The 25,947-nt window shown below is 39.1% G+C and overlaps 1 protein-coding gene across 2 annotated transcripts in view; it reads left to right on the top strand.

The window, feature by feature from the left end:
• The window catches only part of fam222b (family with sequence similarity 222 member B), a 54,741-nt gene that overhangs the window by 19,100 nt on the left and 9,694 nt on the right, over positions 1 to 25,947 (top strand). For both annotated transcript variants that reach the window (XM_015385868.1, XM_015385870.1), the window contains exon 2: positions 22,306 to 22,433. In XM_015385868.1, the coding sequence (XP_015241354.1) occupies positions 22,352 to 22,433 (82 nt within the window). In that variant the 5' untranslated portion in view covers positions 22,306 to 22,351. The remainder of the gene's footprint in view (positions 1 to 22,305; positions 22,434 to 25,947) is intronic.

Genomic DNA, 25,947 nt, shown 5'->3' with positions numbered 1-25,947 from the left:
AACGGGGAGAATGGCGCTAGGCTAACCGCACCGTGACACTACTGCCGGAAGATGTCAGAAGTGAGGTGTTACTATATTTGGGCAAAAATGGCTGGTCACGTAGTCGGTGATCGGGACGAAAATTGATTAACACTAAATTCATTAAATCACTGTAAATGTATTAGTTCTAGGTATAAATAATGACACACTGATTATTCCTTGCTGACCGGACTTTTCCTTTAATCTAAAGGGAAGAAGATTGTAGCCTTGAATTTACAAGGAGCTCCATAACTTCTCATTCTGTTGGTCCAAAGTGGTTCACTACCAGGCACTGAGGCAGACTGATCATTTTTGCGACAGTGCTGTGTTGCCAGTTGCTTTCAAGGCCATTAAACCAGGAAGTTGCAGGTCTAACGCCCCCAAATGGCTGCTCTATTGCTGCTGTAGAGAAAGACTGGTTTATTTATATTGCACATTTCAGCTGCATCACAGTTTTGCCATACATGAGAAGGAAATAAAGAAATACATAAAGGTGTCAGAAATACTTACCGTAAAATGAATAGTTGATTTAAGATTAATATATAAAAAATATTACACAGATTATTAAAATATTGAGAGAAAGTTGGACTGAAAGCTTAAGCAGTAATGTTTTGTTGCTCGTTTATAGGCTGCTCTAAACAAATACATTTTTAATGTTAACTTAAAGCAACTTATAGTGTCAGTTATTTTACCTTTTTTTCTGGGACTTTTTTCCAGATCAATGAAGCAAATGAACTAAAACCTTCTTCTCTATGTTTGTCTCTGGTTCCGGCTCTGCCGTAGATTTAGAGCCACAATCTCTGAGAGGTCTGGATGGTTGTTCCACCACCAGTAAGTTTCTAATTTATTTTGGAGCTAAGCCATTCAGTGATTTATAGATTGACAGAAGTATTTTAAAGTATGCTATCTGAGAAACAGGGAGCCAGTGGAAGGACTCTAGAGCTAGGCTGATGTGTTCTACTTTCTTTAGTTATAGTGAGGATGCTGGTGGCATTAGTTTGGATCAGCTGAAGTTGTTTGATGCACTTTTTAAGCAGACCTGTGTGGATACAATCGCAGTAATCAATTCTACTAAAGAATTTTTATTAGGTCACGCTTTGATCCAGGAGATGTTCTTTACATGATAGAAGGAAAACTTTGTTACTGTCTTAATGAGCCTCTGAAGATTCACGTCCTAGTCCATCACTGGTTTCTTGCTGTAATAACTGAAGCTGTGTGCTAACTTTTGAAGGCTCTTCCTTTGGTCCAAATATATTATTACTTGAGTTTTTCTTTATTTGAGCTGAAGAAACTTTTTGCAAATCAATTCGTTGATTTCCATTATGCGTTTAGAGAGTTTGAAAGCATTCATAGTCGCCTGGTAACATTGAAATATATAACTGTGTGTCGTCTGCATAGTTTTGATATCCTATGTTGTTTTTTTGTTATAATCTAAGTTAGTCGGAGCATAAAGATTTGGGGAATGCTACCTGTTTTTCTTTTGTTTGTGATCTCTTATGTAAAGTCACCTACTGACACAAAAAACTCTTTCAAGTAGGATTTAAACCAGTCCAAAGGCTTACCCAGTTTTTCAGGTGCTCTAATATAATCGAGTGATCAATAGTCTTGAATGCTGCACTAAGGGTCAGCAATGCCAGCACTTTGGTTCTTCTGCAGTCTGATTCTATGCAGATGTCATTGAAAATCTTTGTGTTTACTATGAGTTATTATCAGATGTCTAAACAGGCAGAGCTTTCTTAGGTAAAACATTGGAACAGCAGGAAGAAGAGCTTTGTTGGGGTACGTATTTGTTTATTTGCAATTGAGCAGTTCTAGTTGGAGACAACTTTGTTACTGGGCATGATACAGATGTTCAAACTTCCCCTCTAGACATTTTTGTCCAATAAAGGTGTTAGTAAGTTTGTTACAGGCCCTGGTGGAGTGGCCAGTGGTAGTTAGGGGAAAACGTAAAGCAGATCTAAAGGACTTTCAGTTTTGGTTAATTTTGGCTCTGTCCAGTGGACAAAAGTTTTAGTTTTGCTGAAGGAAGACCACATCTCCCATGAGGGCCGGCGCATAGTGTGGTAAAATACAGATTTCGCCATCCTCTGCAGTTGGATTGAACTACATTTCTGTTTCCAGTGGCTGTGTTAAAGATGAATAGCGATGAGGTAATGGATCTAATTGTGGCAAAACAATGTCATATGATAGTGTTGAAAATATGAAATGTTTGACTTTGATTTTGTACAAAAGGTTCTGATATTATGTGGTTATTATATTGTTGGAAATTAGGGATGCACGATATTGGGATTTTGGCCGATATCCGATATGCCCATATTTTAAAACTCATGTAGTCGATAACCGATATCGATACCGATGTTAAAGCTGGACAAAAATAAGTAGTCATTGAAAATAGCAGTTTTGTTATCCATTTCTGACACTTTGAAAAATATACTCAAATATATTTTCATATGCTGATATCAAATTGATTTTTAAAAACGCAGTATCGATCTATTTTACTTTCAAAATCTCGTGAAATTTCATCCTTCTGTTACAAACTCTCGTGATATTTTGCAAATTCTTGTGAGATTTTGTTAGTAAAATAGATCGATACCGCGTCAATATATCAACATATAAAAATATGGCAAAATTTCGTAGATTTTCGGGTGATTTCGTAGCATAACGATGACATATTGCAATATTTCATTAGTAAAAGAGATTGATATGGTGTTTTTAAATGGCAATATATCAGCATATGAAGATATTGTGATATTTTAATGTATCAATATTTTTTCCCACATCTTTAGAAGTTTTTAAGTCTGTAAAAAAGAAGTTTTTGAGGAAGAAGTAGTAGTATTTTTTTATTTTTTTTTTAGACTTTAGAAACTCAGAAGCTGATCAAATATCGGGTTAAATATCGGTGGGGTGGCCGATGTCCGATATTCAGTTTTAAGGCCGATACAGGCCGATACCGATAGGGGGCCGATTATATCATGCATCCCTATTGGAAATCTACATTTTATTTATCAATGTCCATGTTAAAGTGTAAAACTGGTTTGGTTGCACAGTCTAATCTGAAATGTCTAGCTGATTTTTAGGGTTTAAGAATGATTAGTTAAACATTTATAGATGTTTTTTTTTTACATTTTAAGGACACATCATAAAAGGATTTTCAGTGTTTTGTTCATTTGAAATATTATTTTCTAACCAGGAGTTTTTTTTTTCCCAAATTAGTTTCTGAAGTGCTTTTTTTCTATTTACCACAGAGCAGAAAATCTCTTGCTATCTCTCTCTCTCTCCCCCGATGCCCCAACAGCCCTTCAGTGCACTGTGAGTGGGGAGTAGATTGCTGCTCTCAGTTGAGACCCCAATTAACAAGACTTGCAGGCCTGCTGAAGGTCACTCCCTGAGCTTTGGTGTGAGAAAGGAGGAGGGATGGGCTGGTTAGGGGCACTTCTACCAGTAAGGAGGCCGAGGCCCTCAGCTGGACCCTGGGGTTCTCACACAGAACCCAGCTCTTCCTTAACCTCAGCAGCTGCCCACATAGTTATAGTTTTTTGTGCATTGTACAGCACTTGCAAAAAGTGGCTGAGGATTTTGTTAAAGGTCAAGTGTTCTCTGCAGACTGTCATAGTATAGTGTGACCATATCTGAGAGATCCATTTATCATTAGCTCCAAAGTCCCCTACTTCATCAGCCCATGTCTGGTGTCGGCTATCACAGCCTGATTGATGGCTCTGTCCTTATTGCAGGGAACTGAGGTCGATAGCAAAAATTTGCTGCTGGGTGCATTAATGCCGTGTTCAACGGGATAGACCTTTGAGCAAGCCTCATCAGTCTTAAATCATCAGACAGCCACCGGAGATCTGTATAAACAGCTATGAAGCAAGAAAGAAGAAACTGAAGCAAAAAAAAAAAAATCTATATATTTTTATCAGCTGGGTTGATTCTGTTATTTCCATGACTGTCTCAGTAGTTTGGGCTAGAAACAGATATTGACAGCTTAATGAGTAAAAAAGTCATCAGTGTCCTTACACTAAATAAATCATAGTATTGACATGTCTCATTATTGCAGCAGCCGTTTTCAAAATTCAAGGTTTTTGTCAAATTCAGCAGAGCACATTCGAGTGTTTGCTGATTTAGTTTACTAATAAAAGTACTAACTGCTGTTGTATTTAGTCCAGCATCAATCATGGTTTCCATCATGTTTTTAGCACTTTAACGGAGAACAATGTGAACAGAACATTGGGTAACCTCCCCAGTCCTGCTTTTTATTAAACACATTAATTAAGGCTTTACAAAGGAATAAAAACCTACAGATAGACCATTACCTCTCTCATTACCAATTACTGAGTTTTATTGGCCAAATTTGCACCTTGAGATCATGTGGTGAATATGTCTGGTCGTTCCCTCTATTTTTATATGCATTGTTTATTCTTGGTTTGTTGAGGTGTCTGAATCTTTTTACATTAAGACTTTTAAAAATTGTATTGTTCTTTATTATTGAACCATTTTTGTCATGTAAATTGGGAGAAAAAAAACTATATGGGCTGAAAAAATCAGCAGCCCATATGAGGGATCGGAGAGACTGATGTCAAAACAATGAAACAGTGAAAATGTTGTCCTTCTTTAAACAGAGTTTTGTATAAAACTTTTTTTTTTTTTTTGTATAACTCTTACTCAGGTCTTCGTTTTGTCACTTTCTTTCACCTTCTTACTGCCTGTGGCTCTTTTGCCTTTTTACCTAAACTACCTGCATCTTGGTGCGGCTTCACCTGCTTTTATACTTTCCCAGTGGTTTAATAAAATTATTTCTGGCATTAATTATAAAAAGCGTATTAAACCACATTGTGTACAAGGTTAATATAGACTTTTGTCTGTTCTAGAAATGTAATCCCTGCCCTCCTTCCTGCAGCTCATATTCCAGCATTGGATTGGTATTTGTAGTCATTTTTCTGTTTCATATTTGCATTTCATTGTTGCTGTATGACATAAAGTTCATTATACAAAAAAAATATGAAACGGGTAGAATACTAACAAACGAGTTGCAATCATATTTTCCCAGACTACTCTGAGTTGTGCGATGATGGCGTCAGACAAGCAATATAGCGTACAGAATGTAAACTCATCGATTCTCTCAGCAAATTCTTTAATTAGTGTTTTATATAATTATATGAATATAAATTTTATATTATATTATATAAATTTTAGTATGCTTTAATAATGTAAGGATATAAATGAGGGCTTTCGGTAGTTTAATTAGTTCATTATTTAATGACGATCTACGGTAGATAGAATTTTGGTTGCCCATGAGCTGAAGGGATGGATCGTACAGATCTGGTAGTGACAGTCTGGCTCATATTCATTAGTTTGATCCTATTCCATGGTTTTCTTCTTCTTCATGTGCTTACCAGGAGTGCTTAGCCTTTCTACCTGCAGCTTTCTATGCATCTCTTCTTTTACTACAAGCCCCACATTGTTGTGGTAGCTACTCTCTGTAATGGAAATCTCACCATGGAAATCTTAGTGTTGACACATGCTGAAGTAAAGCAAAAAAAACTGGTACTAATAGAAAAGTGTCATTGGAGAAACGGTTTGTCCAAATTCTGTTAGTTTTCTTCTTTTAATTCAGTCTATGTTTTTTTATGGTGTATTACTGCTACTTTTTGCTTTGGAGCCTGCCTGTCTAAACTCATACTGGCTTTTAGAGGAAAAACAAAACTCCTATCCAACTGGTTTTGAGTCCTAAAGTATCAGAGCTTGTATATAAATACAAGTACAATGCTCATTTTATGTCAGACACCCAATACCAGTAATTTGATGTATCCCTACAAACTAATTGTACTCAGATCTTTAAAATACTGTTAGTGCCACACAGAAACACAGAACCTTTGACAGATTTAAACCTAAACACATACAGAGATGGTTTAAAATGTGCATAAAATGTTCTAAATTTTTAGTCTGCTTGATTGTAAATAAAATGAAAATTACATGATATCTGGTTGCCATCATGTTTTCAAAATATTAGCAAAAAAAGAATAATATGAGAGGCAAAAAAAAAGCATGAAAAATAAAACTTCTGTCAGAATTGACCAAAATATTTGATAGTTTGTTGCTGACCTTATGTATTCTATTAATTTATTTATTTATATGCCTTCCTAGATGTTTTTTATACCTTATACCTTTATAAGTTTTCTTAAATAATGTGGTTAGATGGTAATGGGATGGAACAAATCACCTTCATGCAAGATGTCTGCTACCCATGTTGGCAAAGATAAATATTGCTTTTTGGGAATATCTCCATCACTATCAGAATCCAAAATGTGGAACCTGAAAAAAGCTTCACTCTTTACTTTGCCAAAACTTTTTTAAAGCTAAAGCTTCTAAGCAAACAAGCAACATTGTCTATTAGCAGATATTAATATGACAGCTTTTTGTGGGGGCACAAATAGTCCAATGTTCTTGGCGAAAGGAAATTAAAAGCAGCTTCTAATTTAATGGTAATTAGTTCTATTTTTCAGTCTATTAAAATAACATAATGTTAGTTAACAGTGTTTTTTTTATCAGCATAGCAGCAGTAGAAAAATTTCACAGCTTTTCACTTGTGAGAATAAAGAAAGTAGGTCACATTATACATTTGTTTAATTTATTTTGTGTAAATCCTGTAATACCCTGGTATTTTTAGATCAGTTTATTATACTGGAAGAATATCATTGTAGCCCATGCCTAATGTACTCTATGAAGAAAAACCTCCCCCCATTGTTGCTTCTCCCAGTTTAAAAACACTAATATTACTGCCTGTGATTCATGTCAGAATTGAAATATATTGTTTTTTTAGCTAATTATTTGCACTCTTAGCCAGTTTTTCTAATGTATCACAATCATAGATAACTAGATTTGGGTTGGAAATCTGTAAGCTGTACTCATTTGAAGATAAAATGAAAAAGTTCTTGTCTGCAGTATTTGACTTGCTTCTTCCAGTACTGCAGAGACTGTTTTTGTGTACCAACCAGTACCTGTGTAGGAGTTAAAAACTCTGGTGCCATGACAACACCAAGATACACCAACATTGTGTGTGGGCTCACATTTTAGACAGACGGACGGCCCTTTGAGCCTGCGAGGGCCAGATGTTCCCATGCAGTCACAGAGGTGAGATGTTTGCTGTGCCGAGCCTCGTGTTTGTCACCGCGTCTGCCCTCCGTCCCCCTCCCTCCCGGGGGAGCTGGGGGTGGAGAGGTGCTCACATGTATACTGTAGACCAAAAATCGACCGCAGATGTTTCATGTATTGCCAGGGGCAAAAGTAGCACACTGCATTCTGCAGTGGAGAGGGATTCTTCTCTTCTTCTTGTCTGGTCTGCAGATGCGAGGATGTTGGTTTTGGTCATGTCTGAGGGCAGGCTGTTACAGAAGCAGCTGAGCTCACAACATTTTTAGCTACTTTATACTGAAAATGTCAGTTAGGCTGTGCAGTTACCCTGCACCACAAAAAAATGTCACCCAATTTGAACTTTTTCACCTTTTTGATGGACCAACACAAAGATGTTTCTGGAGCCTATGTTGATGGTGGTACAAAGAAAACTGCTACTTGGTTTTTCTTTCAGGTGAGGTCTTCTGTTCCCCTGTTAGGGAGTGGGGGTTGGGATGACAGTTGATTCCTTCCCGATATCCTCGCAAACCTCACCCCCTTACAGGGGAGCAGAACACCTTGTCTGTTCAGCCAGATTAACAATTCCCCTTAACAACCCCCCCTTTCAGAGACATAGACAGGTATCGGTTATTACAGGCTAACAAAGAAGCCAAACGACCCCCATTCCAAAGAGGCGCTCCAGTCCCATTTGCATGTTTTCTAAGCCAAAACGAGGCTTTTTTTTAAATCCAATTTTAAAACTTTAAACTCAACACTATTTCTGACATTTTGACTTGAAAAAGCTTCCTTGATGGTAAGCGAAATTTCTTCAAACTTGGAAACCAGGTCCAGTGGATTGTTTTTTTGACTGTTTTGGAATAATCTCTTAGATAACATGAAGAGGTATTGAATGTATTGTAAATCACTGCGTTTATTTTACCTCTATATGTAATGTGGTATTGTAAGATTGCCGTCTGTATCCTCTCCTGCCCTTAGAGTCGACCAGCATAATTGGTAGAGCAGGGAAAGCTGCCACAGTTTTAATGCTTTAGTGTTTTAGCAATGTTCCGCAGAGAACGCAAATACAAGGGAAGCAAGTTTTTGATTAATTGATCTAAAGTCGAACTTTCTTATCGATCAACTAACAATAGATAAGTGGACATTTTCTTATAGAAACCTGAGTATTCTCTTGTATCAGGAGGATCTTTTCATAACATGAATGGCATTTGTTGCACATTATGCTGAATTAAAAAAAAATAGGACATCATTATGTTATTTTGTGCAAGCTGTATTAATAAATAAACAAAAGATGTTTTCTTGTACATTATTTTATCTGGTTATAGAAAGAAACAAAAAATTATCCTATTAGGTTACTGAATTATGAAATATTGAAATGTTGATTATTTCTAATGTACACAGATGGTACATCTGTTATTAAAGGTATAGAGCACAGTCTTTTATTTCCGGGTGGATCATCTAAATAAGTGGTCGTCCTAATTGTCAATTATTCTGGTGATATGTTTATGTAAGGCCGTCCTACGTGCTTGTCCCGTTTGTCATCTTTTTTTGCCCATGCACACTTTCAGCTGCATATCTGTGGTGAGCTACGGTTTCAGACAGTCATTGAAGCTCACATTTCTTACCATGATTTTAAACAGGGCATGCACAAGGAGAAATGGGCTCTTGCATGCCCTTGCGCACACATTTTTTTTATAAAAAAAAAAAAAAGGATCTTTTAAAAAATCCTTCATAATACCTTTAAAAGACTGGGTATGTCGTTCTGATATACTGTCAGACTATTTTTCCACTTCTTTTCATGAAGTGGATGGTAGGTAAGATACAGGATCTGCTTAAGAATGAACAGCAGCGCCCTCTAGTTCATGGTGCTAACATTACAATACTGAAAGACATTCCTTTTACGTGGGAATTAATTGGATAGAGGAAATTTGTATCATTAACGCATTAATAGACAATTATATGTAGAATATTTGTTCTCCTGTAAAAGTGTCAAATAAAACAAGCGAAACTCGACAAGAATGTCCTCTATCAGAGGCTTCTTTAGATCAGCTGCAACACACACTGCTACGAGATCCCAGTGACTTCCGAGGCGTAACGACTCTAAAGAACTACATTTCTACTGGAGTGATAGTTTTCAGGAGGATTACGCCACTGAATACACGCTCCTCACTGCTAACCATTCCAAAAAGGTAAAAAAATAATCCACTGGACTTAGTTTCCAAGTTTAAAGATGTTTTGCTTCCCATCCAAGCTTTTTTTCTGCTAACCTCGCAGGTGGCAGCATCATTCTGTGGCGAGGCATTTCGTTAGCAACAGAAGCTAACGGCAGCCTATCAGTCTGCACCAGATTGTATATCTGTAGTCTATATTTAAGAAGCCAGATGCTGAAATTAATCAAAGTAAACTTTATATTTCAGTTTCAGAGGTAAGTCTTCACAGATGAGAGACTGACTATGAAACAGCTAAGTTCTTACTTATCTTTATCGACAAAAGCAGTCATTTTCCTTGCATTGCATAATTTTGCACATAAATCTCTGATCATGAAGCTTTGATTTATATCCAGACAGGTCATCCAGTTAAATAACACAGTAAATAAATCTCTTACAAAACGCCCATATAATGCTGGAGGCTTTTTTTGTGAGTGAGTGTTGAACCCTTTTAGGATGATTTGTGAGAATCAGCGCCTGCACAGTTCTGCCTGGAGAAGTTGCTCTGCCCCCACCCCCAGCTTCCCAACCTCAAATCAACTCAGTGCTTGCAAACAGGCCAGGGCTGGTTAATGCTGGGTCAATAATACGGGCCTGAATGGGACAAACAAAAAGCCTCCACTTTCCCCCCCCTCTGTTAAACACAGTGTACGTGTCGATAGGAATGCGCTGGAAATACCAGAGGAGGTAGATTTTTTTCCTGTTTATGTGTATAAACAGGGCTTGTATGGTTTCCTACGTATGCGGGCGACTTTGGGGGCAGACTCAGACGAACAGCTGCATTGATTTGGATTTGTTTGCAGAGCACTCTGAGCAGAAATGTAAGCCGTGGGAACACCTGGAAAACGGGAGGGGAGGAGGTGGTATTGGCTCTGCTCCTGGCTCCGTACCAGGCGTACATGCATGCAAAAACACACGTCTCGCATGTGTGAGGCCAGCCTGGGATCCCAATCAGCAGCACTTAACAAAGACGTCCCTCTTTCTCCCTTTAATCGCAGGCTCAATTTGTCGCTGGGGTGTCGAGTTCCTGATAAGCGCTTTGACTGAAAGAGGCGAGATGGGTATAGGGAAGAACACAAAATGGATGCACCTGCTAACAAATGAAATCAAACCACTCAATCTTCATTTCCCCCTTTTTTCCACCAGCTGGAACAATGCTACCTCACTTTAGCTTGAAGCACTGAGTTATTTCCCACTAAGGGGGGGGGCTCAGTTATAGGAATGTACCAGAAAGAAGCTCATACATCTGCTTTTAAACCTTTTTATAGTCTGTGTTGCTTTATTTCAGCTCTTAACCTAAAAGGAAATAAATGATTCAGCTTTCTTTTTTATGTCAGATTTAGTCTTTTTCCTTTTATGTAAGTTTATTACATAAAATCTTGATTGAACTGCATCTTCGGTCAGAGGGTGAGAATACTTTTACAAAACATGGTGTTCCTTTTTAAGAATGTAATCAGCTAGTCCTGCTTATCTGCACTCCTAGGTTTTCTCATCCTGTTTGAATGATTGCTCTGTAATTTTTTTGAGTGATCACACAAGCCACGCAACTTGAAAAACAACCCGTCTGAGCTGTCACATCCGATGATTTGCTGTTTGTGTTCCTACCTTTACAGATACTGATAATGCTAAACCATGAAGAAATGCATGCAGCTCGTTGGCTCTGTAATGTTTGTCTCACCGTGACATTCCAGTCATGCACCAAACCCACCAGTCTGACATTTGACAGATCGTAATGTGACCCAACACATTGTTGTCTGGTGAGATGTGAGGATCTGTAAAGATAACACAGATGCTGTGGCACCGCTGAGGAGATGAAAGGCGCTCTTTCTCTCGCATATGTATGAGCGCTGCCTCGGCATGTATGATCGGAGGGCTGGATTACCATGAACGTCTCCACAAGCTGTCCTAATATGATTGATCTGATATAATTTCCATTCTTCAGCTCCAGTTTCAAACTTCTTCCTGTAGTTTTCTGATTATTTAACCTCTCTGTTCAACCGCTGTTAATGTAGCTTTCATTAAGCACTCTGTAAAATCTGATACTGTATCTTAATGTTATCACAAATATTTGTAATAGAGCTTCATTTATGACTAAATCAAATTCAGTTATCTCATGAGTTCTTTTTATTTTTCTTCTCCTTCCTTCCTGAGGTAGTTTGAGTCTGTCATGTCTCAGACTAGGTTGGATTTCTCCTCACTGAGACATGTTCAGCTTCTGTCGGTGCTCTCTGTGGATTTGCAGCAGATAAATAAATAACTAAGCTGGCACCCCGTGTTTTGGACCGCCTCTGTTTTGGCAGCCCATACACACGGCATTTCCTATCAGGTGTAAACATGTCTGTCAAACGCCGCAGTCTGGGGGCCTCGGCATCTTGGCATTCAAGGCGCCTCGCTCGCCGTACTGCCAGTGCTCCCTGTCCGTCTGCCTGACCTTGGATAGCCTCGATATGACTGAGCACACATAGCTTTACCTTCCACATGTTGTGGGGCTCTTTGGGAAGCAGAGCCGACTTAAGTGGCTGTTACTGAAAACTGACCGCAAGTTGAAGGAAGGACCTTGGCTGGGTGTCCTCGCAGCACTGATGTGTTGGACGGGTAACGACCGTGACATAGCTGTGGTAGAGCTAGCCAAGCCAGACCAGAAAACACTCATAATCTCATCTCTCAATCATTCCTGTCATCTTTTCCACTGTGAACGAAATCAGTCATCATATGGGACGATCTAATCTACTGATCCAAATAAGGCAGCGGATGGAGGAGGAGGTCAATTTGGTAAGAAGTCGTCTCATACTTTCCCACTATCACGTCTGAGTAGTTCAACTGTAGAACCAACTTTCCATGTGTGACACGTATGCAAAGGATGCCGCTGCTCCGGAGTTGGACTGCGCCCTGTTCCACGGGCACGCTGTCTCTTTCTGCTCCATATCCACTACCTCACCTCTGGGAACTGTCACTTTTTCATCAGTCAGTTACGAAGCGTTCACACCGTCTCCCCGCTCCCTCACTAACCCCCTCCCCCTGAGGAGCAGTTTCCAGTAGCTGTCTTCTTCTCTCCCACACTACTGCAGCAGTTTTTGCTGCTTGACAGATTTATCCCTGACACACTATTTTACTGACTCTCAATTAAGGTGCTACAGTGCCTTCCAAAAGTATTCATACCATTCAAACTTTTTCCACTTTCGCAGTACTTTGTAGAACCACATTTTGCTGCAGTTAAGGCTGCAAGGGTTTTGTGAGGTATCCTCCTCCAGTTTACTCATCTATAAACTCGAGATTTTACTCAGATCACTGTTAAAAAGTAGCTCAAACTTCATCAGATTGAATAAAGGGCATCTTTTAAATGGATATTTTTTGCTTGTAGATGTAGATTGATGTCTGGACTTTGACTAGGCCAGTATAACTTTGGTCTAATCTAGTCCACTGCAGTTCTGGCTGTATCCTTAGTGTGACTGTCCTGCTGGAAGATGAACCTCTGGTTCAACACATAGTAGTTAAAACCTTTCCAGACTGGATTTATACTGTGAATTCTTTTAGACTCATCATTTAGGACTTTAGTGTTATAAACCACTTCCTCTCATTTAACAAGAATGGGAAAAAAGTAAGACAGTGAGCTGCCAATTGTAAATAAATATCCAAATAAAAGCATTTTCTCCTCTTTTAATTCAAAATGTTCACATTTGCCATTATTTTCTCATATTTTTATTTTCTTTAAGTATAAAGAAAAAAACATTTATTATTTAGACTTGACAACACAAGTTAAAATGATTTCTCTTTGAGGGGAATCTTCCAGTCCTAATGAACACAGAGATGACCAGATGTTAAAAAAAAAACTCTTGATGCCCAAATGTGCATACATGTATGTAATAGAAATGTTGTGTTTTTTTTCCTCCAAGTCAGCGACAAAGTAAGTTGACATTGTTGTTACTTTGACAATTTTGCAAAAACATTCACAATTGGTCAAAATAAACAAACAAAAAATCATACAGTAATAGTTTTTATCCGCAGAAAATGGATAACAGATTTTTACCAAACAAATAACATTCAACATGGTGGAAATCTGTGAAAACAGTTATCAGGGTCTAAAAAAACATCCAAAGAACTTGGTGATAAGTTTTACATTTATATCTTAGCAGATACTTTTTTAGGAAGGTTAATTAAAAAAGATGAGGCAAAAAAACCTGAAGAAAACTGTCCTCAAAGCGGATTCTACTTAGCATTTGCACAATGCCCTAATATAGCTGATATTCTATAGAATAAAATATTATAAAAACAAAAACAGATTTTGGTATACAATAGTGACCCAATAAAGTATTTCTGATTCTGAATACGACATTGGGACAAATCACACCGGCTTTTATTTCTTATTGTATACTTTAGAAGTCAACAACCAAAGGTATAAAAAAACTGACCTGTAAAAACAAATCTACCAATGAGTTACAGAAACTTTAACGGAGATTGATAGAAAATCAATCCGATATTCTTTTCTTGGCTAACATCAGGCCGATATCCAATATTATTATCGGATCGTGACATCCCTTATTATCATGCTAGGATTTATTTTTATGACCTACTTTTATTGCTCACCTCTCTGCTGCTTTTCCTCCTCTTCATGATCCTCACTAACCAACTTGTGAGGAGAATAAATCTTCCTGGTTCCTTCTGGATTATTTAGCTCTGTTGGAGCAAAATTGTTGCTTGTTACCACACGTTACCCAATGCTTTAAGTAAGTTTGGCTTGTTGTCCTGTTCTTTTTCCTCCCTCTGCTGGTCAGGCCAGTAGCCATCTCCACCTCTAACACCTTGTGGGGATGAGGGGGTCTGTGCTGCCTGACAGAAACCAGCGGACTGCTCTCAGCCAGGTTGTGCTGGAGTCATCAGGATGCTTTGTGAGAAATTGTGAACCGGTGTAACTTGGCCGCAGTCTTTTGCAAGCAACAGAAATCCTTTTCAGTTTGTAAAGCCTAATAGCTTAATGAAGGCCATAAGAAACTATTATTCTCTTTCTTAGTGTGCTCAAGAAAGCCAAGGCAACCCCCCCCCCCCCCCCATTTCTTTTGACAAAATACTTTGGCTGGGTATTCAACGGTAAAAAGCTGTTCTCATCTTCATGTTCTTTTCTCTTTTTTTCCCTCCTATTCAGAGACTCGTCTCAGGAAGAAAAGTAATTTCTCTCTCTCTTTCTGTCCCTGAGAGAATCAACACGGTGAAGTTGCTCTGAATGTCTGCAGCAACATTTTTTTTCCTTGGCTCTATTTCAGACCCATAACCTGGGGGTAAACATGCAATTAAAATAACAGCAGCTTGCTTTCTCCTCCACTCTTTCACTCTCCTCTCCTTTAGCCATGAGCACAAGTCATGTGCAGTGCACTGACTGGCTTCTTCTAATTGCCTTTTCTAATAATTGTTATAGAAAAAAATAATAACATTCAAACAGAAAACCAAACATGCTCCCACCTAATTTGGCTCCTTTCATTGTTTTTCCTCTCCTAATATTATTTGTCTTCCTATAATGAGCTCATTTCTCATCTACAGTACCCATGTATTACTGTTTGGGAAACTTTAACAGATGATTTCCAGGACTATTAGCCTCTTGCAACTCATTTGATGTTTTAAATTGCTTTTTGCACCAGATAAAGAGAAATTGGACCAAAATAAGTTCTTAGATTTGCATATTCTACCAGTTAAAATTATGGACGTGTAACATATTTTGCATTAAAATAATCATAGCAAAATCACCAGTCATAGTGTTGTCCCAAATAACTTCTTGGCTGCTATGGACTCCACTAAATTTGGACACACCTACCTCAAAATGTAGATACAAAAGTGATATCAGCACCATCCATGGGAAGAAATAATAGCATGGAAAATGTGGGTCTAATATATTGAAAATAGAAAGATATTTAAATATTGGAATTGCAGATATAGGGAAAAAAAGTAACATCATTGTTCCAACACCATGCAGAGAGCTTGTTCAGTGACTGACTCTTGCATCCCTCATGCACAAAGGATCGCTTCTGCAGATCCTCCTTCCAAGCTGCCATTATATACTATAATCTTCATAACTTCCAAAAGGCTCAGCATAATCTACAAACGTGGAACTGGCTGCATAGCTTCTCGATGTGATCAAGATAATGTATTTCTGCTGTTCTTATTCTCTTAAAGCGATATTGTGCAACTTTTAGCCACTAGGGATGCTAAACCAGTAACTTCCAGGTTAAGCGCCCCTAATAGGAACTGACGGCATTTCACTGTTGTAAAATTAATTGTGTCTCGTTCTGATATCAGAGCCCCTGCACCAGTCATGTTAATTTGTGGAGTCATTTAAAGACAAGGGAATAAAGTACTCCTCTAGATTCAATTCTAAAATCTTTCTAAAGACGTAAGTTTCAGATCTGTTTTGTTGCCACCAACAACATTTAGCTTAGTTAGCTGTGATGTTGAAGGGGAGCTCAGAATGCTTTAAAGCAGAGCTCTGGGTCACATGACCCATTCAGTGACGAATCCGACCCTCTCAAGTTACATTGGAGAGTTTTTGAGATAGGCATTGACCTAAAAGATAATCTGATATATCATAAATTAAGCCAATACTTAGAAGAAACTTTAGTGTTGCTTTAATATGCATCTTGTAAATTTTTTTGAGGAACACTCCTTATCTTGATTTCTGCATTTGTTTTTTTTTTAAACTGCTTTGGATTTATTTTTTCTCCTAGTTTTTTTTTTTTTTTTTGCATCTTTCTGTTTACTTTCTGATCTATTTTTCTCAGTTATTTTTACCTGAATAAGCTTTGTTCTTATTTATAACTGCACAGCATCTTGGGTGTTTCCTCTCTGAGAAGTTTTTTTTCTTATTTCTTACACTGTACATCTTAACTTTTATTTGATCTTTTAAGGTTATGTAATGTATTGATTGCTTTTGCAGTGGTCTCACCTGATATTACGCACTGTGGGATAAAACCATTTTTTTATTATAAAGCACCTGAAGCAAAATGTCAGGTCTCAGACTCTTTATTGGATTTAAAGCTGGACTTTGATTAGGCCGTTGTATTGTATGAAATGCTTTGCTGCCTACATTTCTGCCCTGGTTTTATGCTGATTGTCTTAAATGGGAATCTCTGCCCAAAGATTAGAATTTTCTGAATTCTGCTCATCATATCTGAGCACCTTCCCCAGCCTGTGCTGGAGACGAGATTACCCACAGCATGCCGCAGGGATCACTATAGACGTTATTTAAGGCTATCAGAATAAAGCGGATAGAATAAACGTTTCCGGAGGATTTGTGTGAGAAAATAAAGCTCCATATTTTCTTTGAGCTTCCCAATAACTTGACGTTGAGATAATTAGGTAGTTATAGTTTTTGGTTGTAACAGTTGATGAGTTTGAACACTTTGTGAAGTGTTGGTGTAACACCTCCATCATTCTTGATCTCCCTTCTTTCGGCTGGCTTACTTCCTTCCCCACCGAGGAATGAAGAGAAAATATAGGTCAGCTTTTATGGGAGCAATTTGACACATGACACAAGCCATGCGCGTCACTCGCTCAAGTCCTGCTTTGTGTGCTTTTATTTGTCTATAATGAAAGCTCCAGAGTTATTCACACACTTTTATTACAGCTCTATAAGTAGCTGGCGGAGGCTTGCCGAGTCACAGGGGGACCACAGTAATATTTTCAGAGCCCCCCGGTGTCTGTCTGCACGGGGGTTGATAGAAAGAGACGCCTGGCTTAGCTCCACAGGCCTGCCCAGCTGGCCCAGCTCGGTCTCCACAGACCCAGCTATGTTTCTACTCACGCCAGGTGGAGCTTGACTCGCTATCACAAAGCTACCAGGCCACTTATTTCAATACCTGGTTGCCACGGCCACGCTAAGACCCCCACCTGGCGGTCAGTCAGCAATTAGGACTCAGAGAGCCGAGTCAGCTGATTATAACTGGCACAGAGTCCCTGTCTGGGTTTGACTGTCGGCTTTAGTAAGCCGGCTGCACAGAGAAATGGTCGGTGTTAAAAAGCCTCTGCAGGGGTGTGCCAGCATTTGCTGTGTGCTGCTGTGTTTGATGTCACAGTGGCAGCGCTCGACGTCAGGCTTCTGTCTGCTGGGTTTCTGCTCGCCGCTGTAAAGCACAGTGTCAGCTCAGGCATTACCATAGGCTGACCTTTGCCGCTGCTCTCCCCACTGCAAGGTTTTCTGACATTCAGGGGCGCTGTAGGGGAAGCAGGAGGGGGTGGCCTGCTGCATGCGTGTGTGTGTGTGTGTTTTTTTAGCCTTTAATGTGTTGATGTGTGTGCCGTTTTGTATTTTTATTTTAGTTATGCGTTACTGTTTTTGCCTCTGGGAGCTTGGAAAACAAAGACTCTGATCTGTCTGATATTCAGCTTCCCTCCACCCTGAACCTGCCTGTTGTCAGAGAGATTGCTGTTATCTTTCTGCAAAATCTTTGGCAACCAGATAAATGAGAGCTGGAAATCCTGCCTGCTAACATCAAGGCTCCATGTACCTAGAATCCTTCCAAGGCTGGAGGGAAAAGAATACCACATCAGGCCAATTACAGTTAATGCATGGTGACACGCTGAATCGAGGGCAGGGATCGCCGCCATATGGCGGCCCAGGCTGTAAAGCTGAAAGCAGGGGAAACGGTGCAGGATCAGGGGAGTGGGAGGTTGGCTAAGAGAAAAGGTGACGCAGCATTATCAGGGCAGAGCGCCTCCAAAACCTCCAGATCTGTCTCCAGACAGCCACTTCACCACCCACCGTGAGCCACCCACCATTCTCCCCCTTCCTCCCCTTTGCCGCTGTGCCCCTGCTGCACCCCCAGGTGCTACGCCCTCAGGTATCTGTGTATTACTGGCAGCTTCATTAAGCCTTGTTTTTCTCCTCTCCCTGGGAGGATTTAAATGAGCTGTCATCCTGACCTTTTTGAGCTCCCGATTTTTATTTTTATTTTTTTAAGCAAGTCAAACCCCTCCTTCCTGCCACCAGTCTTTCAGTCTTACCACCTTTCTCTCCGGCTTTGTCACTCTTTCCTCCTCTTGTCTATCCTCCCTGCGGGCGGTAAGGCACTTTTAAGCCATCACCCTGCGGCAGGCAGGCATGCCAAGGTTGTTTTGTTGGTAATTGCCTCTCTTATAGAAGCTTTTTGTCTGTGCAAACTTGCTGCCCTCCTCTGATGCCACACAGCTAACGGGGAGGGCACGGACTCTGTAGACTTAATTTGCTCCCTGACTGTTCTCCAGCGCTGATTAAGCAAGCATCTGTGGTGTTTAGAATACAGCAGCAAGACAAGTGGAGCATGGCTAACTATTCCCCTTCCTTCTCCTACTGAGTTATTGCACATAGTGGCTGACATTTATAGGAGCTACAGCTGTCCTTATTAATTTCCGCTCATTGCATCTTGAGCCTATGTCTCTAAAACAAAGGTCTCTTTGAATTCTGGAGACGTTTTAACCACCAGGACTCTCGTATATATTTTCTCTTCATATCGAAAGAAACTATTTTAGAGCAATAGGATAAAAAATGTTCAAAATTGATCATTAATTTATCAACTTATGACAGACAGCTGACATTTAAAGACTACATGTTTTATATATGTTATGTCCTTAAATGTTTTACTCACATACAAGGGTGTAGCTTTGGGATGAAAGTTGGTGTGGACGCTCTAATGGTGTCGGCCCGAACACTTTCGTTAGATTTTTGTATTTTCCAAAAATGAGCTCAAACATATATTTATTGAATGCTTTCCTATTGTTGAGAACACAAGTACCACAATACACTGATATTTATAGGTAGTTAGACAGATGCCTTTCAGTGCATTACATACATAGAGCCCAAAAACATCAATGTATAACAGAATAACAGCTGATTACGATGCCAAAATCGACATATCATGCATCCCTAGAAGTACAATTTCAATTCCATCCATCCATCCAAAATAATATGGATAAGCTGCATTTTAATTATTGCATTGCATATTTTTTCTTGTAAACTTTCTGTTAACTTGGAGATATATTTTTTGGCATGTTGCATATCCCGGTAAATCTGTTTCCGTTTAAATCTGCAGTTGTCCCTACTTCTCTCTGTGCTCTGTTTAAAAAGATATAGGAACCTCTTTACTAATATATTGACGGCAGAAACAAATTTAAAGATATATATAGAAGCTCTGCAGTCTTTTTCTGTCTGTGCAATAAGAAAACATCTTAATTTTAACCTGCAACTTGGAGTCATGGTCCTCTGAGAAGCTAAGATTTTGTAGTAAAGAATAACACAACAAACTGTCTTCTTAAGCTTCTTGCATTATATTACTAACTTGGATAAACTTATCTGTTGCCATTTTTAGCTGAAAAAGTCTAACAAACAGATTTTTCGGTGGCATAATTTTTTTAACCAAACCCGTCTCCCAACTTTTACATAAACATCATTTGAAGTAGCTGCCGGTTAAGTCTTCTGTGTGTATCTCCCCCTCCATGTAGCTACTATGTGTGCTGCGAATAGGGACTGCAGGTAATATTATGTCTCAAAGCAACAGATCCGATGATGTTACATCGAGAAGCGGGACACGGGAGCAGCGTGAGAGAGGAAAAAAAAACCACAGACTCAAAACGCTCTGAACACAGATAGCTGCACCCAACATCTGTTACCTTTGGCTAAAGTGGATTAGCAGAAAGGGGGGAAAAAAGCAGAAATTATTGGTGGGGACTGTCCCCACCAGTCCTTCACAAAGTTTCGCCTGTGCTCACATTAATGCACTAATATGATAAATCTGAGCCGATATTTATCATATACTTTCCTTCCCTTTGGATACTATGAAAAAAAAAACATAATGCTAAAACTTCAGTTAAACACCTTCAATCATAAAATTCATCATAATCACTGTTGACCAATCCACTCCTCCTCCTTTAACAAAAACTAAATATTAATATTAATGCCGATTTATGATGCAACCCTGCTTGTAAAGTTAATGGTGAAACTGTATCACTAACTACAGTATAATTGTAAATGTTTAAGCAAACTAAGTTCACAAACCAGTAACAATTTCTTCCCAAATATATAATGAATAAAGAAGCTAAAGGAAAAGGAGAATTAAACTGATGTGTAGATAGACCGATTCTTCTGCCGGCTGATATTTTTGGCCGATCTTAGCCATATATCTGTATCAGTTGATATTCAGTTCAGATGAGTTATTATTGCATTCAGCAGTCATGCCTTGCTGCTCACTGTGTTGTCTGTCCATTGTTAATATTTTGTTTGATTTGTTAATAAATGTCTATTTACTTTTTGTTTATTTTGAGACTTGTAAAACATTTTTATAATTGTGTCATTTTTTTATGTAAATGGAGGAAGAAAATCTAAATCAGTCTAAAGAACCAGTCCAAAAAAAAAAACCGCACTTATAATGGATCGGTTAATCCGACGTTGTAATAATCAACTTTTTAAAATACTTTGTATTGGTTGATATATAACAGTGTGTCCAAGCGACAGCATAGAACTACATTGCATAGAATCTTCTCCAAAAAAAAAACCAACAACATTCCAGTACCCCTCTGGGATACTACATTTACTTTATTACTGTGCTTATTTTATTTATTTATTATTTTTTTGAGTATCTTTACTTGAGTAATTTCTTTGGGGGGTACTACATTTCAAAGTCAAATATTGTACTTTTTTGCTCCTCTATATTTACTATATTACTATATTACTTGTTCCTTTTGGCTCAGCTTAGCTTTTTATTCACTGTTGCTGATTTTCTATCTTGAAATGCAATCTCAACATGCAAGATAGCTGCCCTCAGAACTGAATTTGGTCACCACTGTTTTAGAAATTTGCATTAAAATCCTCAAATGTGGGGAAATTCGGGGCAGATATTATTTGTAGTATATATATATATTTTTTATTAAGGTGTTAGGTGTTACCATGTGACCAAGTTGTTCAGTTGGATGAGTTCTGAAATCAGCTGGCATTATTTTGTGGTAATAAATTCAATTGTAAGACCGTAGTGAAAGTGTGAGGAGCATCAAGACTGTTCTGTTTTCTTTTTGGTTTGCTTTTATAGAAATAATAATCGAAATGGACTTTTGAATACTTCAGTATTTTCAAAAGTGAGTACTTCATACTTGCGTAGATGTTTCACTGAGTAACTTTTACTTTTTGTTGAGTAAGTTTTGACTATATGTATCAGTACTTTTGCTCTAGTACCAATGTTGATTACTTCGTCCACCACTGGCTATATGTTTCTGGTCGTTGTTTTCTCTCTATTGTCTCTAGTTTTATGCAGCTGCTAACAGCTTATCTTCCACGTTCGCTCCACTTACACTTAGTCCAATCTGTCTTTCATCATCTTTGACTAGTTTACTTTTTGTGCCCCCAACATGATGCTGCCAACATGTTTCTAGAATTGTTTCTTTGTTTAATAATCAGGGTGTTTTCTGAAGGAGATCTGTTGCACAGTAGTTTAGGGTTTTTGAAGTACAACAGAATAAAAATGCCCCGCCCAAAGAAGATGTTGCGCTTCTTCGTTTTAAATGTAAAAAGACAAAATGTGGAAAAGTTTGGTTACTTCCTCTGAAAGATGATGTTCGAAGCTTATTAATACCTTCAGCTGTAGATCGAAGGAAGGCAGAGAGGGCTGACTAGCTGACTTAGATGCAGGGTAGAAGTGGGGACTGGGTCGATTAAAGCAGCAAGTCCCTCAGGCCCAGTTTGCCCGTTTCACTTCAGCTGTTTGATGTTTAATTGAAGTTGTTATTGGCTTCAAATGTCACCTTACCTGATGCTGCAGGTGTGAATCAGTTTCTAATTGAAAGCTAACTATGTCCTCCTCAGCCCCATGCCTCCAGGGAGCAGCTCCAGACTTCTATTAGTCCAGACCCAGGCTCTGTATCGCCACGCACCATGTGCTGCCTTGCAGTTATGACTGACCTCTCCCCTATCCCTTCTTCTTCTTCCCCCTCTCTCTCTCTCTCTATGCAGTGTGAGGAGAAGTGCGTGTCCCATGTTGCATTAGTGTCTGTGTGAAATGCTGGCCTGTCTGCCAGGGCCAGGTGACCTCCCCCTCCAGCTTCTCCCCCACACGCAGATGAACACTGGACTGCAGAAATGTAAGTACTGATCTCAGGACACACACCCCTACACGCAGACACACAACCCAAAGCCGATAAAATTTCACATTAGATCCCACTGCCAAACCCAGCCCCTGCTCTCTCTCTTCGCTCGCTCTGCATTAAACCCCCGAAACGAGGAATATTTTTGTTCTCCTGAAGTGCAAATCTGTCTTCAAGGGAAATTAGGATGAACTGCGCCATTAATTTGCTGATGAACTAGCTACCCCCCTCCCACCCCAGCCCTCTCCCTCGTCCCCCCGTGAAGACGTGTCTGTCACCACAGCGCGGGCCCTGCGTGCTTTACCAGAACACCGCCATCGCCGCCGAGTGTTAAACACAGCCATCTCGCCTAATTTTCACCATCAGGAAGAGTCAGTTACTGTCAGACTTGCAGACAGATTGCGGCTGAGTGGTTTTGCCCCGCTGATCTTGTAATGCGAATGAATTTAAGATGCAATCTGCTGCCCTGGTTTAACAGCAGACTTGTCAGTGCCTGCCAGCTGAATTAAATGTGTTTAAATTTTACTACTGAACTGCTGACAAACTAGAGACTTTTGGGCATCTGAGCCTGCAGTGCAAATGGAAAAGTTAAGGTCAGGAAGAGGAGAGGATGACTCTTAGTGAGTGGTGGGGATGAATACATGAATATAAATAGTTCTATTAAAGTTTGTTGTATTTTTTAACCAATATATATATAAAAGTTTTCAAATAATCAACAGTAATTTGTTGATTTACACGTGTTTTATTCAGCAAATTTCTGGTTTTTACAAAATGAAACAGCAGAGCTGCGGTTTTGATTGCGATCCATTAGGTTTGCTACCTTCACCTCATTTCAAAGAGTCTCCTTTTCCTCCCATCTGAGTCTCTCTCTCAGCAGAAACCCGGCCTCAGTCTGACCCATTTTTTCCCCAAGCTTTCTTTTTGTGAAATGCTCCTGCTCATCAAGACTGTAATTTCAGAATCTCAGTAATCAGCCAACCCCCAGGAGATCAGCGAGCATGAGGGAGTCTGCTAAGTGCCAGCGTCTGTTGCTTCTCTCAGGCAGCCTTGTGACACGGTGCAGCCCAGACTGTGTCTCTGCTCTTCCCTCATTTCTGACGCACCAAGACACATCTGAGCACAACTGGAGTTCATTTTGTTTTTCCTGTCCAACACTGTAATGCATTTATGTGTGAGTGAGTTGTGATCTCAAGAAGGGTAATTTCAGTCCATTTTTTTCCTTTTCATCTGTTCTTCAAACGCACTGATACATCAAAGACATAGATCTATTTCATTTCCGGTTTTATCAAGAAGACAAAGAAAAATCCAGTCCAATCTCAGCTATAATCCAGCACCTATAGATCAACTCTATGTGAGCAGCTTTATTTTCCGTCTATTTCTCAGTCGTTTTTAAATACTTCTCGTGATTCTCAAACGTATTTAAACCTCTTCCATCTTTCAGTTCTCCGTTGGTGACTCGGTGTGTTTTTCTTGGGTTACTCTGTGATGGAAAACAAAGTAGAACATAAATACATAAGAAACTGGAAATGATTTAACAAAAAAGAGACAAATACAAGTTTAGATCTGGTCTGGATTTAGTTCAACGCACTTAAATAAAATGCACATCTGGTTTTAGGGACAAAGTTTTTGAAGTAGTTTAAACCAGGTTTATGTTGTAAACCAATACCCCTAATCCCTAAATCTGTTTAAAGGTAGTCACCCCCTCAGGTGGGGGTGTCTGTTGATAAAACAGCCATGGAGTCCAGAAATCTAGCCTTTGTCAAGATCTGACAAGTGGAAAGCCATTGTTGAAAGAAAGCAGCTCTTTGGCATTTGCCACAAGCCATATAGGAAGTGTGGAAGAAAGTGGCTTTCGTAGCTTAAAGAATAAAATGGTCTTTTTTTAGGTCTACGTAGAAAAATCAGCCTGTAAAAGTAAACCAGAACTGGAGATTAGTGTGAGTACACTGTAAATACACAGAGGTGGGTAGTAATTGCTTAAATTTATCCAGTTAAATTTTCATGAGTATCATAAAAAAACAAAAAACAACACAACATTTAGGAGTAGTTTTACCTGAGTAATACTTCTCAGTATCGCTTCTCTGATTCATTTGCATTATAATACAAATATGCATGTTTATATGTGATTAAAAGCATGAAATCATAATTTTTTTTATGTTACTTATTTTTTTTTTTTTTAGTCTTTAAAACACCAGATCTTCCACATAACATCTAACTACATAATTTCTAAATTCCCATTTATGATACAACATTTAAGATATGCATGAGGGGCCTTTTTATGAAATACTTTCAGGTCTTACACCGGGATCATACTTAACGCGGTGCGGCTGCAGTGCAGGGGCCGAAACGAACCCAAAATCTTTCACATCAATGTGTCCGCTCATTGCGGGTATGGTTACCAAGGCTGCGCGAATCAACAAAGTTTTTCCACAAGAAGGAAGTTTGGCGGAACATTCCAGCGGCCTGCATCAAGCTTCTTAATTTAATACAACAAAAACGAAAAGGTTACCCCAGACAGAAAAAGTTTCCATTATCTTATTATTATCTTAACAAGTGATAACAAGAGAGCAAAAGAAAAACAGAGGGCATATTGTGGTAAAAAGGGATATTTATTTGCACAGCTATCTAGTTTTCTTTCCTGGTAAGAGTTTAAACCCATAGAAACTTTTTTCTGGAGCGTCGTTCCTGCAGATGGAGCCACAGCAGGGAAAGCCTGGTGGCAGCGGTCACTGTGAGTGACTTTCTGCAACACACCGGCGTCGCACCGTCTTCGCTTTCAGTGTGAGCCTGGTGTGACTCAAGTGGTTTCTGGGATGACTACTTTTTAGTCTTAACAAAATGTTGAAGTAGTGCTACTCTTACTTGAGCACAATTTTTGGATACTCTACCGATTACCAACTGAAATACGGTGGTGAACTCATCCTGCTGTTGGTAGGTAAGCTAATCCAGATTTAATGGGAAGATGGATCCAGCAAAAACTAGGTCAATAGAACTAGAACACCTTGTATCTGCCGTATAAACCCATTAGATTAGAGGTTCATAATGATCCTTAAAATACAGTTAGAGTTGCAAAGAAATTAATCAGATAAAACCACATTCCCATAATGGGATGGCCCAATCAAAGTCTACTTTATAGTTGGATTTTTTAATCTTTGGCAGAAGTTTTAATTTGCTACTTCTAGATCCATCTCCATCCCGGGGTTAAAGGGTATCGACACCCTACAGATCTCATTTGGTGATGTCTGAGGACTGAATTTAAAGCAATTGTTGGATAGAAGCCTTTAGAGAGGGAGAAGGCTGGTCAGAGAGACGAGAAGTGATGCTGCAAAAAAAAGAGAATATTGATTTATAAACATAGACACATTTCTCACACCTAGAAAAGTCTTTAATATCATCTATATCTCACAAAAATAAAGATGTTAAACAAAACGGACTAACCCAGCGGATGAATCTTGCTCTCGAATCCTTCATTCTGCATTTACCAAGTGCTCCAGGTTGTACGGCCATCCTC

Source organism: Cyprinodon variegatus, unplaced genomic scaffold, assembly GCF_000732505.1.
Source record: "Cyprinodon variegatus isolate N-32 unplaced genomic scaffold, C_variegatus-1.0 Scaffold350, whole genome shotgun sequence".
Taxonomy (NCBI): Eukaryota; Metazoa; Chordata; class Actinopteri; order Cyprinodontiformes; family Cyprinodontidae; genus Cyprinodon; species Cyprinodon variegatus.
Note: the sequence above shows the minus strand (reverse complement) of the source record. Positions and strands in the feature narration are given on the sequence as shown.